This window comes from Marmota flaviventris, chromosome 4 (genome assembly GCF_047511675.1).
Source record: "Marmota flaviventris isolate mMarFla1 chromosome 4, mMarFla1.hap1, whole genome shotgun sequence".
NCBI lineage: Eukaryota > Metazoa > Chordata > Mammalia > Rodentia > Sciuridae > Marmota > Marmota flaviventris.
This window is the reverse complement of record NC_092501.1, coordinates 12,549,283-12,563,490: the sequence shown is the minus strand read 5'-3', so window position 1 is coordinate 12,563,490 and position 14,208 is coordinate 12,549,283. Positions and strand designations below refer to the sequence as shown.

The 14,208-nt window shown below is 36.9% G+C and overlaps 1 protein-coding gene across 2 annotated transcripts in view; it reads right to left on the bottom strand.

Moving 5' to 3' along the window:
* Rab11fip2 (RAB11 family interacting protein 2) overlaps nt 1-13,734 on the bottom strand; it is a 37,696-nt gene extending 23,962 nt beyond the window's left edge. The window contains exons 1-3 of one of the 2 annotated variants that reach the window (XM_071610866.1): nt 12,984-13,734; nt 7,772-8,214; nt 6,584-7,052 (exon numbers count right to left, since the gene is read on the bottom strand). In XM_071610866.1, the coding sequence (XP_071466967.1) occupies nt 6,584-7,052; nt 7,772-8,214; nt 12,984-13,336 (1,265 nt within the window). In that variant the 5' untranslated portion in view covers nt 13,337-13,734. The remainder of the gene's footprint in view (nt 1-6,583; nt 7,053-7,771; nt 8,215-12,983) is intronic. The other variant, XM_027930407.3, reaches the window with a different exon arrangement.
* Between the last annotated feature and the right edge of the window lie 474 nt (nt 13,735-14,208).

The following is a 14,208-nucleotide window of genomic DNA, read 5'->3' as shown; positions in this document are numbered from 1 at the left end:
TTGCTATGTGTTATCCTGTGTCCAGTGCCTAAGAGCTCGTTAATTACCTAAACTATATCTCCATAGGTCTTGTTAATTACCCGTCTCCTGTCTCAGAGGACCTTGTTAATAACTTGTACAGTCTCTCTAAAGAGGTCCTAACAACACATTAAAATTAAAGATGCTTTTCTTTTAGCACCTGTCAAGTGCTGTAAATTGAGAAATTTTCACATCAGTTTATTAGCCTACAGTAGTTTTTGTGGGTTTTTTGGCTTGTTTTCTTCTCTCTCACATAATTTCTCTATATCTCAATCTTCTCAATCTCTCTGCTTAAAAAAAAATAACAAAGTTTGTCTTTTTTGTTTTCAATTTTAAGATTATAAATATCAATTTGCATTAGTGAGTTAGTAAAAGGATGGCATGGTTAGTATCTGCAAATTAACCCATTGGGAAATGCACCAATTAATGAGATCTATATAATGAGTATTAGGATGACAAAGGGTAAAAAAGTTTCAAGTAGTCTCTGGGGAATTAAACAGAGAAGTTCTAGTTAGTGTTATGGGAACTAATCACATCATATATTTCATGTTCACGGACACTGCTACATTGGAAACATTCTGCAAATCCCTAGACACTAATGGATTAATGGCTCTAAAAATCATCTCAAGAGTTTGTGCTTTCTATCTCATAAATGAGGCAAATTTTTGGCTGCGTAAAAGATTTACAGCCTACTATGAATAACAGGCAAATTATCTTTAGACAAATATGAACAAAAAGTAATTATTGCTATTAAAATAAATGTTATGCACAATGAGGTTTATTATGTCAAAGATTGATCTTTAAACTCATTCAGGAAAAAAAATTGTTCATAGGGGACGTTATAAAAATGAAGTTTTAAAACCTATGAATAGGATCTTTTCTTTAGGATCATTTGTTTACCATTCTTCTTAAAATCAAAATGTAACCTTATACAAGACCATTTTTTTCGTGGACCATCTTATACAACTGCATAATAATGGTTACCTGCTAATAGGCCTATTGTGATTTTTTTATTTGGGAAAATTAGAAACACTTAAATATCCATTCTGGAAACCAATGTTTCATAGTTCCTGAGAAAGGTAGGACACAATAATAGATAGGAATTGATGAATTTTAATAGGATTAAAAAAGAGAAAGAGGGAAAGAGGTCAATCTGATGTTAAAGGCACTCTGTCATGCAAAATTATAAAATATGAGTGATGAATATGAGTTTTGATCTTAATATTGTCCTAAATGAATTTTTGGCCTGTTCATCAGCTAAGAGGAGGCAGGCTCTTGTGTACAGCAAATATTACAAATGGAAATACATGCTCTAATAAAATCAATCATATGAGGAATAATATTATAAAACAAACCAGTAAGTTATCCTAGGGTAACTAAGAATTTGTTACCTGGTATTCATAATTGCAGTGAAGCTGAAAGTAATGAAGTGGAAGCAAGTCACACACCTTTGTGCCCTAAGCAAAATTCTCTGGAAAGAGTCTCTCCTATTCATTGTTTCTCTGATTGGCTGCTCCACTAACCTCAAATTATATGAGCTTATCACAGAGTAGGCTTATATTCTTGACTTTTTCAAAATTTCAAAGTAAGACATTGGTAGCAATTTCTTCTGTATGTTAATAAAATGTCTGAACTAAGTGGTGTTCTGAACTTACTCAGGGAGTCTGGAGCTCCTGAGAAAAGCATATACCACAGTTCCTCTTCAGTTGTCCACAGGTTGCACACCATTCAGCACACTGATACCCTGAATATTAAATATATATTTCTATCTGGTCTTTACTGTCCACTCTAATTTAGGTGCTTTTTACCTATTCAGCAAAATCTCTTACTTCTCTTTGTATCCATTTTAGCCAAGCTGACTTATCTACTCAGTTAGGGTCTGTCAGCCCAGTAAGCAAAGCTAGTGGCACTAAGTTGCCTTCTGTTCAAATATGAGTTTATTAGCACAATCATCAAAAGAACATATTCAATACTTATGAAAAAGGTGATACAACTTCAATCAGCAAGTTTCAAACTTGACTGACAATCAGCAGGAAGTTTTTAAAATGTTGATTTTTTTATTCCAGTGCCTACTCACTAAAGATTCTAACTCCCTCTAAGGTGAGATCCAACAACCTGTGGTTTTGGAAAAAAGAAATCTCCAAGAAACTGTGATGACCAAGCTATAGGACGTGTACTGACCTAGGTGCTGGGGGACTCTAAGAAAGAAAATTCAGCATGACTGGTAGGAAGTTTCCGCAGCTCAGTGGAGAAGACTTTTAAGAACTGGACATGATAAACATCACAGCAGTTTCGATTTACGTAATAACAGAAATCGAGAAAACAAAAATACCTGGTTATTATTCAGGAAAATATTAGAGTTCTTAGCATTAAGGATAGATGGACTGATGGCACTCAGAGACAGGTTGAGTGTAGCCCACACCTGAGCCCAGGAATGGAGATGGCATGACTTACTAGACCCTCAAGTTAGAGAGGTACGCTAAGGAAATTAACTTACTAAGAACAGAATGAGGAATAGTAAATGTTAGATAGGTAAGAAAAGTCTGAAATACAGTAAGCCCTGAATTCAGAAAGAAGAGTTTGGATTTGGGGTTGGAAACCAGTAGTTCTTAAGCATTTTTGATCTGGGTTTTCTTAAATAGAACAAAAGGTACTATAGTTTACATACCCTGCTTAGTAGGGTAAATAATGTTAATTTCTGTAACAAATATATAAAAAAAAAAATCAGCAACTTAATATTCAGAGAATCTTTCTTTCAGTCAAAGTCCAACTTGTTGTTCCTGCTCCAGGGCCTTCCACACACATGTGGGGGGTCTAGCTGCTCCTATCTCCTGGCTCTGCCCTTCTTAAAGAACCCCTGCATTCAGTTGGTGCTGGGGCAGCAGTCTATACCTGTTAAAGGCCAAATAATAAATATCTGGGCTTCTCAGGCCATACGGTCTCTGACACAACCATCCACTCTACCACGGTAGCACAAAAATAGCCACCCAAAGTTGCGGGCGGCTGTGTACCAGCACAACTTTATTTACAAAAACAGGCAGCAAGCCAGACTTGGCCCACAAGCCTTAGCTGCCAGCCCTGGTCTGGACCTGTGGAGGAGGTCTTAGAAGTGTAAGAGGCTTAGAAGTGATATTTATCTTTCCATTAGCTCTTTAATAAGGTAGAACTTGGCCACTCATCCCTACCTAAGAGAAGGGTCTAAGCTATGTCCCAGCTTAAAGAAAAAAAAAATTTTGAAAACACCCAACCATTTCCACTTTTCAAATTATTTTTGATAATTTCTCAAAATCAGTGGTTATAAACAAATTATTTAAAAGGTATAAGAATCATACAAGCATATTTGTTTTTAGAAAATGATATTCTGCAGATGCAAAGAAGAGCTGCTTTACAAATTGTGGGACAACTATAACAAATTAGTTGATGAGTCAGTTGATAAATGGTAAAGGTAAAACTCGCTGATAAATATGTCATCAATCTACTTTGTATCAATAAATAAAGTAGCAGCATTTTTGATACACAAACAACTCAATACCAAATATAAGCTGATAAAACATCTTCCTGAAATTTATAAAAATTCCAACTATTCTCTCAATTACACTGCTGTAGTTCTGCAGATGCCCAGTGTTCCAGCCTCCAAACTTCTCAGTAGAAAGCTGACCTTGTGTCAACCCAGTTCCATTTTCTTCTGGGTATACAACTAAACTATTTCTTAACTGATTGCAGTGGCACTGGGACATGACTGAGCCCTGGCCAAGGGGATGTATGGGGTAGCAATGCAAACCACTGCTAGGCCTGACACACAAAAATGATCCACCTGTGATCCTCCCCTCCCTTTCCCTGCTGCAATGATCTTGGAGGGCTTGTGATAAATGGTAACACTACAAGAAGGAAGAAGCCTGAGAGACTATGTGGTGCTGAATGACTGCATCAAGAGAGCAGCCATATTTTCCATCCCCACCTCTGTGTACTGTTTTGTGACAGAAGTGAACAACTTTTACTGTGGTGAGCCAGTGATATCTGGAGTTGTTTATTATAGCTAGGGGAACTATTCCAAACACAGAAGCAAAAAAGTATGTTTTGTGATTTCCAATGTGATTCCTTCAGGCAGACTTCACTTGCACTTCTTTAAAAAAAAATCTCCTTAGAAACTTTAAATTATGTGCATAAAGAAAATTCTCTAGTTTTAATCATAAGTATTATTCACTTAGACAGCTATCACAGAGTTTCTCTATTCCTGCAATCTCAGATGGACCAATCCCCTCAACAAAAACCAAGTTCAGCTTCACAGCTATATATTCCCCTTCAGCTTTGTTCAGTGTTCTCACAAAGACTAGTCAGAAGGGTCCAGGAGACTGTAAACAGATCTATAGTACTATGGGAAAAATAATGCACAACACGTGTCCTTGTGATTTGAGTCTATAGCCTCAAAAGTGATTTGGATATTAACTTGAGAAATTCAAACAGTCCCAAGTAACTGGGGGATGATACTGGGAGGATAAACAAGAATGCTGATGTTGTCATGTAAAGAACACACTATCTTAATAGTATCTGCCCAAATTCTACCCAAAACAAAGCTGCTTCCTAAAAACATGAACTGTATTCCTTCTCTGCGTCAACTTACATTCAACTCTTCTTTTTTACACTATTAACTAGAGCTACCCCTTTATTTAAATGTTTCACATTTACCACAAAGATGGATTATGACAGAAAATGAGAATCTTCCAGGAATTTATACACTCTGTCCTTTCTGTCCTTATATCTGCCACCTCCTAAATATGAAGAAAAAGGCCTTAAAATTTTAAAAACCTATTTTTATATACATGCAATCATTTTCTACATACATCATGAAACAGCTCTAATTTTAACAGGAACAGTAATAGTGAAGAAACCCAAGCAAAGTCTTCATCTACCAATAGGCCACACGTACTTTTAAAGCTTGTGGCAATCCATGAGTGCAGCCCAAGTCCAGGGCAATTAAATATATATTTACTTTTATAATTATTTTTCAAATGCTAACATAAAATATTATTTTTCTATCATGTCCCATCTTCTTGCTTTTCATTAACTCTAAAATTACCGAAATTACTCCATCTCTAAGTTATCTCTTATCTTGCACAGTTGTTTTCAACAACATTCTGCAAAAGAAAGGTCAGTAAAAGCAGAGAAAAGCTAATATATGTTTATTTACCCCTGTAATGTAGGACTTATGAAAGACGTGAAGGATACTACATGAAATACCAACACAAAATATTTTAGAATAGCACTTCAAAACTTTTCAAGAACACACTGACACCAATGGTAAAAATTTATTTCTCTGAGGTATAGTCTATAAACAAAACTGAATGATGCTGCTAAAACCACAGCAAATACCCATTTATTGATAAAAGAGAATGAAAGAAATACGCATTTCCCTTCCAAAATTTAAATACATGGCTTTTGATGTGATGGAAGATGCACAAGGGAGGGGGAGAGCAGAGCCTCCAAGGGAGACTGTCACACTACCCTTGCTGCTTACAGTGGGACAAAGCAAAGAGCTGCTCATGAATAAAACGACTGACAACACAAAAACACAATACAGGTGGGGTATCCCTTACCCAATATGCCTTTAAGCTTTTTGGATTTGGGAATATTTGCAGACTTTACAGGTTGAATATTCCCAATCGAAAAATCCAAACTCTAATAAACTGTTCCAAAATCCAAAATTCCAAGAGTTCCATCTACTATAAAACCATTAATGCTGAAGTCCACATTTCTTAAAGAAGAGCATTTTGGATTTTAGATTTTCTGACTGGGATGCTCAACCTGTATTAGTCACCATTTAAGGGTTCCCTTTTGGGGCTAGCTTTGTACTATGTACTTCATGAGCTATTTATCCTCACTGAATCATTCACACCTACAAAATTCATTAATTGCATTTAAAATATACAGTTCCAAATTCTAAGGAATAAGAAAAAGTAGCAGTATATATAAAACTAAAAACTCACGAGTTTGAAATTCTAATCTTTATCATAATGATTATTCCTATGATTATAAATCTTCATAAAGATCTCTTACGTATTTACAGTATCCATGCGGGTCACTGAATTCCAATGAACATTCACAAAACTATTCCTAAACAATCATTTAGTAAGGAAAATCTATCCTGAAATCATCAGAATAGAAACATTAATATTTCAGTACTAATTCTTAAACAACAGACTATGTGCCGCTACTGGTCTACTAAACCTCTCTAGACAGCCCAGGACTTAATCCCTGGAAAATATCTAGGAATACATCTCTGGCTTGCACTCACACCCCTGGATTATTCACTGTCACCATGTCTCATCAAAAGGCATGCTGTTTCTCCAAAGTTTTGGTGAGTTTTGGCTTACATAAGTGAGAGCAGACTAGGGTAGGGAATAAAAATCTTTTATCCTTTCAATCCTTCCAAGATAAAAAGTTCAATTCCAAAGATGTATGCAAAATTACTTGGCTCTATAAGCAATTATAAAAAAGAAAAAAATTCCAAGCAAAATAAAAAGAATTTATTTTATAAATAGCACAACCTTCCCCATTCAAAGCTTACCTTGAAGATGGCATTATATTTGAAGCCCTGAATTTTGTTGTAAACGGATTAGTTGAGTCATAATCAAAATAGTCCTGACGATTTTCATTACATGCATTAGGTGACTTCAAGTCACAAGGGCTATCAGATCCCCCATTGTTAAGTTTATCAGATCTTCTGCCATCTTTTTTCCCAGTCACTCTTTCAAATAGGCTAACTTTCTCCCTTTTCTCTCTTTTATTTTCTTTTCTTACTTCAATTGGTTTTGAAAATAAATTCATGCTGCTGTCCCATGATTCACTGCTTTCTTCAAATGGATTTTTCTTCCTTGGCAGTGTTGCGAATTTTTGGGGTAATGAAGCAGTCACATTTGTAAATGGGTCATTTTGTCTTCCAAAAGACGATTCACCTTCACCCACAATGCTGTCAGGTTGGTTCATTTTAGAAGTATCAAAGCTTAATGCTCTTCTGTGTGGAGACTTAAGACTTCCTACAAACAATTTTGTAGTTAGTACATAATCAGTGACACATTACATCATACTATTTGACACATTCTGCAGCTTTTAGAATGAGTGCAATTAGCTATTTAAAGGTATTAACCTTAAAAATAATCAAGGAAAACAATCTTAAAATGGAAAGGTATAACGTTCTGAAGTTAGGCTACTAACAATTAGTGTCTTATTAGACAATTAGTAATTTACTTAGCTCAGAAACCATCACACAAACAAACAATAATGTCAAAACTAGAGGACCCACTGGCATGATAATGCTAGAAATCTCAAAGTTTGTTTTTTGTTTTTTGGCTTTTTTTCATCATTAGCATTAAATTGACTTTCTTATTTCTGAACATTAAAGTTTTTTCCCCAAGAACCTTATGATGAAATTGAATGTTCATTTATGCTTCAGGCTTTCAAGGCAGGAGAAACAACAGTAAAAAAAAAAAAAAAAAAAGAAGCCAGGGCATGAAAAGAGACTGAAACTTATTTTATTATCAACCAATAAAATATATAAAAATGTAAACAAACTCTGCTTTCAATGAATTTATCAATGGTACAGTAGACACTCAATAATTGATAGACGACTAAATCTATAAAATACCACCATGAAACGGCAATTTTAGTTTTTCTACTTTAGAAGTTACACTTAAAAACTACAAGAGTAATTAAGACTACTGAGGAAAGACTACACTGGAAAGAAGGTACCACTTACCATTTTCTGGAACGGCTCCAAAGGACTCTATGTGGCGTCCAAGAAGATGTGTGTAACCTACAGCACCAGACTTCAGTTTCTCAGAAGACATGTGGGACCCCGTTAAATCAGACATTGAATGTGCAGAAGAGAGACGCTGAGGACCCAAAAGAAAAGGCTTTTTTGGTTTGGATTTCATCTGTATTTCACCACTTGAAAATTCAGTACTGGCATCAGGCATGGGAGTACTTGGAATGATTGCAGAAGACGTATCAGAAAATGTCCCATCATTTTTTCTACCTTTCATCTTATCTTTCAATTTTGCAAAAGGAGATCTTGTTTTGTCCTTCATTGATAAGTCAAACATACTTGCTGTCATATTGTTCCTCATAAATTGAATATTGACCTTTATCTCACCCCTGTTTTTGACTCTTTTTCCTTGTTTGGATTCTAACCTAAACCACCTTAAAAAAAAGAAAAAAAAATGTGTTGTAACATGTAATGAAGAAAGGCTATCAGACCTTGGCATATACACACAGTTCTTTAGGTAAAGCTACTGCACACATCAGGGCAACCGAGCACTAGATGAGAACCTGTTGGCCAGAGTGTTTGTGGTTTCACTCATTGTTTCACTTTAAAAGCAGATCATTATTTCTGTACTGTGACATGTACTGAAGGAACAGGTCTTTCTCAAGTGTAAGGATTTTGGATAAGTCTTCTTTCACAATTTGAAAATTACTCATCATCAAAAATTCTTATCAACAATAGTTAATATATTTCCATATGAGATAAGTGTTACCAATGGACAGAGAACATTTTTTAATATTAAATAAAATACACTGAGGCAGAGACTTTGAAAGAATTCACTAATTCAAATTATTTTTGAGTATCATAAAAATAATAAATACACTTTAATAACATTAATATTTTGCCCACCCCAAAATATTACTCATGTCAAAGTATTATAAGAATTTTCTTTACACTTAAAACCACTACATACAGTTTGCTAATCATTAAACTGTGAATGATGTAATTTAGATTCATATAAAATGGATCAAAGTCTTTTCCAAGAAAATATACAAAAATGAGTGAAACATAGAAAGTGACAAATAATAAATCCTATAAATTTTTTTGAAAAGTTGAAATATTTCCTATTAGAATCTATTTGCCTCACTTACTATTGCTACTGTATAGCATATTAGAGTATCGTGCTGCCCATTTTTAAATTATGTGTAAGAAGCAAAGTTTATTTTGGTGTTGTCTACAATATTTTTATCCATGAGAAATTCTCCAGTTGTTGGTGTCACAACTGGTCATTTTACAGGGCAAACAGCCAGAAAACTGCAGAATCAAGTCTAGAAAAGAGCTCCTATGATGTTTTCACATTACTTAGTAATGAAGCATGATATCCATTCCTGGAGACAAGTTATTTAAATATAGCTTTAATCAAGTGTAACAAATTTTCTTAGCTACAAAAGAACTCTGATCTAATTTTACATTAGTTCTTTCTCTCATTGTTAGCAACAGGATGTACCAAGAGAAGGCTGAATTAAATGGGAGACTGGTTCACAGTCCTTTCCAGGAAAGACAGAAATGACACACGACATCTACACCAGCTACAAGCATGTGGGATTTCCATGTGTATAACGAGTCAAAGTAAATCTGAGAAGAAAATACACCAAAACCCAAAAATGGAAAGTGGGGAAAACAGTCAAAATTCATAGAATTTTAGAAAGAAGATCAAATAAAATCATCTATTTTAACATCCTTATTTTATAGGTGAGGAAATTGAGGCACAGAGAATGATACACAATTTCCCAACGTCAAAGCAAAGTCAAAAGAAAAAAAAAATAAAGTTGATGAATAACATCTGCAGGAGACTAGAAGTTCTTCCTTATTTGATGGACCACATGTGTTAATAAGGTTAACCACATGGTGCCACATATTACAGGATGCTGCATTTAACCAGGAGATGTGACAGCCCAAAAGGAGGCAATGCAGTTCTTTATTGCTAGAGTATAAGCTCTTTGAAGGCAGTTTGCCTTGCACTAAATAAATATTCAATTTTTCATTTCTAGAATCACATTCTTAAAACCATCAATCCACCATTTTGTTTTTTAGTAGGGAATTCCTAAGACCTAGATAACTTTAAAAGAATAAAGCAATCAGTGTCTGAATACAACTATAAATACAGTACATTTTCTATCCCCCCACAAAGAAGAAAAATAATCTGCAAATAACTCCGACAAATATACTAGTTTAAAAAGTAGCAATGACAAGAAGCTTTAGTGGCTTTGTGTTGAAACTGACATAAGGGGAAAGGCTTCAAGACTCACTCCTGAGATGTTTGTTTCCCCATCGGATAAAAAGATAAAATGAAGACACAGCATTTGAGGTTCACTGAATTAATGCTGGGTTTTTTTGTTTTTTTTTTTTTTTTAACCTCTAGAGTACTGGGTTTAAACTGTATATGGCCTCTGTTCAATTTTTTAGTGGGCACAGGTCCATGTTCAAAAACCACCACATATGTGGGAACTATTCCCAAGCAATTGGTGCTGTGTGGTCAGAAATGGGACAAGATTGGCAATAAGAGTGCCAGAGGCCAGGACGCAGGTGCACTGCAGAGACCCATGCTAAAGTCCTAAAATCTATGTATGCTGGAATCATACCTAACTCTAGGGACTCAAATTGTTATTACTTTTTACCAGCATTTTTTAAAAAAATCAACATCACCTTCTATTGTAAAAAAATCGATGGATATTACATAATAGCATCAACGATTTTACCATTCTATTATTAAACATTGTACTATATCTTAAATCTCATGCCAGAACCAACCCAGACATCCATTAAAGGTGGAAATACACAAGTACTCTTTCCACTGCTAGGATTTGGGCTTGGGCCCTTTTCCCTTCTCCTTAAAAGAAAAAAAAAATATTTTCAAGACATGAAAAAATACATAAAATAATAGTCTTAACCATCATGTTTCAACACAACTAGAAGACATGATGTAAATACTTGTCTTCAGTGTCAAAAAGTAAAAAGCATCACACCCAGCAGTTTCATGGGACTTCTAAATCAGCTGGTAGTCTTCATCACTCATACCAGTTTTCCAAAAAAGCATTTGGGAATATGCTGACAAGGTTTAGCAATGTGCAGAATATTAAATATCTTTCTTGCAATACACCGGTGGCTGAAATCTGTCTCTTACTTTGCCACATGTACAGCTGTGCTGGAAAAGGAAACTATTAAATATATTAAAAATCTAGAATTATTACCAATAAACATACCTCATCAAATACGTGGTCCCCATTTAGCCACAAAGAAAATGTTAAGGGTTTCATAACATATGAAAATTGCTTTGAATGCAATAACATCACAAGCTCTGTTGATAACATTTCAAAGCATTTTCCCCAAAAAAGTTCTAATCAATTTTATATAGACACTACAATATTAGGGCATTGCTCATAGCCAAATTTATTGTAAATGTGACACTGCCAAAGAAAGAAATAAAACAAGAAGAAACTTTAAAAAGCTATTTCATCCTTAGAACTTCGGGTTCACACTTGGGCCTACTTTAACTTGAAAAATTTATGTTCCAGAGGCCTACAGTACATTATTCCTCAATAAAAGTACTACTTAAGTACAGTAAGAAATCTGAAGTTACAATATACTTAAAAGTTTACATTCAAAACATTTTACACAGTACATACTGAGTCACCCCAAATTGGCAATTTGAAACAAATTCTTTGGTAATTACTCACTTCTTACTTTAAATTTGATGAAGAACCCTTTGGAGGAAACTGAATACAACTTTTTAATAAAAAAGTATCCAATAGTTTTCTTTTTAAAATCATTGATAAATATTTAACTTTACACTTTGTAAAAACTTTTTCTCCCTTTTAAAATATTCTCATCTCTTCAATTAGGTTAAATATTTACCATTTTTCTTCTTGCATTCCTAGTATTTTTTAACTCTACTTTTTTACTCAAAGTGTATTAAATCTTAGAAAAAGAACAGATTCAAAATAAAACAAAACACTCTGATCAAGAGAAGTGCACAGACAGATATGTTCAGAAAAAGTAAGGAGTAGTTGTTTTAAAATATAGTTTCAAATATAAAAAATTTAACATGAACTTAACAATATCATTATGGAAAAAAGTTTCTCAAAGGGAAAATAAATTAGTTACAACTGAAAGAAACACAAGGGCTGTTTTGGAAGTCTAAGTCGTCTTACAAATTCTACCCAATTTCCTCCCATTAATTCCATTGGTCTTAATTTTCTCTCAGACTAGAAATATTTTAAGAATGGGGTATATATATTTATTTGTTTAAAAAGCATACTATTTTTTCAATTTTAGATATAATTGCTTGTCCTAATTTGTATTGTAATTTTTAAATTGAAATTTATCTAAGTCAAGCATGAAAGTCACACTAAAAAGGCCATGTTTTATTGAAGAAGTCATTAAATCACTAAATCACAAGAATTTAATCACTGTCTGTAATCTTATAGCCGTTAATATGATCTAAACACACTAGTTTTGCAGAACTAATTCTGAAGTAATATAATAACAACTCTACTATAATGCAAATTCAGAGGAAAACATTAGTGGGTGCAGGATTGAGGTTTGTGTGCACTTTTAAAACTGTGTTTTATCTTTTAACAGCTTCATACCCTATCAAGATGTAATGACCCTAAAAAGAGGTTGGGCTAAAATAATAGACAACTGTGTTTATAATGCTCAAATTAAATACTGAGTTTTAAATTTGATAATTCATCTTTCCACAGCCACAGAGTTCAACATACATACAAACATTACATTGGCAGATTTAATTTTCTGATTTTCCATTTCATGAAAAGTTGTAATGTTTTTTAAAGATTATAAATTACACCTATATCAGTTTTAGTTGGTCAACAATGAGATCCAAGCTTCTTATAAAAAGTAAAATAATGTTGATTTTCTCAAGTCATATTTACATTCTTAAAATCCAATCAAAATATTCAATAATAGATATTTACCTCTAACAGAGAGAATGGGTCATTAATCACTCCATTTAAAAATTGTTTCATTACAAGGACTATTTTTACTTCACAGTCATGCAAATAGCGTGCTTAAAACTGGCCATATTTCAATCCAAAAACCAATGCCCCCCCATTCAAGTAATTTTCAGGATCAGAAAATTCATAAATAAGTAAAGTGCCCCCAAATTCAAATAAATTACAAAACTTACTCTGTTTTCCTTCTTTGTTTGTCCTCAAAGATGTCATTGAGATTGATTGCCACCTGCCCTAAAAATTTATCCAGACCCACCAGGGACCTGTGCATAACTATGAGGAAAAGAATGTATTTCTCTGGATTCCCCTGCATTAGCAACCCAGGCAGCTCAAAGGAGGCCTCTTCCTTCCACACTGGCTCAAGGGTTTTTTCAGCTACAGAGGTGGAGTACTTTTCCTTGCCCAGCTGAATTATAGTGTATGTGTCATTGGTGCCACTTTTGCCTTTTGGCTTCAGATCTTTGGCTTGGAGCACTGTGACCTGCACGTGGGTTGGAAACCACTTTTGGGCTTGCTCGGACAGCATCATTCTGCCCTTTTTCTCTGCGCCGGGTTCTGGAGCGCAGGGAGTGCCCCTCCCGTAGGGAGAGCCTAATTCCGTAAGCACTGCATCCTAAGGACACTCGACCCGGCCGGACCGGCTCGGGCTGCCCAGCTACCCTAGGGCAGATGTCAGAGCGCCTCGCGGGGGAAGCCCGGGGGCACGGCTGCTCTGGGGGTCCCTTTCCTCTGGAGAAGCACAGGGGCCCACATCACCTGGCCGCACCGTCCAGGCCTCCGCGCGGACCCGCGCGACTCGCGTAGCCACCGTCCCCCGGTGCCCGCCCGGGGACGGCCCTGGGCGGCGGCGGCTCCGGGGCCTGCGGGCAGGTGAGGCCTGGCCGCTCAGGGGCTGTGGAGGTGGGAGGCGCGCCCGGCCTCCCGCCTGCCTCCTGCGGCCAGGCCGCCTACGCCTCCCCACGCCTCCCGCCCGCCCCGCTCGCCCGCCGGCCAGCCCGGCTCCTCCTCCCAACCCCGGTAATACGAACCGCCGGCGGCTCGCGCGGCCTTGCTCCCTCTCGCAAACCTCTCCCTCCTCCTCCCCCTCGCCTGGGCTCCTCCTCCCGGACGGAGGCGGGTCGCCCGAGGGCGGAGTGGGACGGGGCGGGGGACGCGGACGCCCCGGCGCCGGCGGGGCGCGGGGCGGGCCGCGAGCTGCAGGGCTGCGGGCGCGGGGCTCGGCCTGGCCGGGCCAGCGGCTCCTAGCACCGGGCGGGCGGCGGCGGCGGCACTTCCGGGTTCGCCTTCTCCATGTTGATCCTGGGAACGCGAGGGGCGGGGCCGGGCGGGGCCGCGGGGTCAGGGGTCGGCGCCTCCCTGGTTGCCGTGGAGACCGGGGCGCGCGGCGAGGGATGCGGTGCC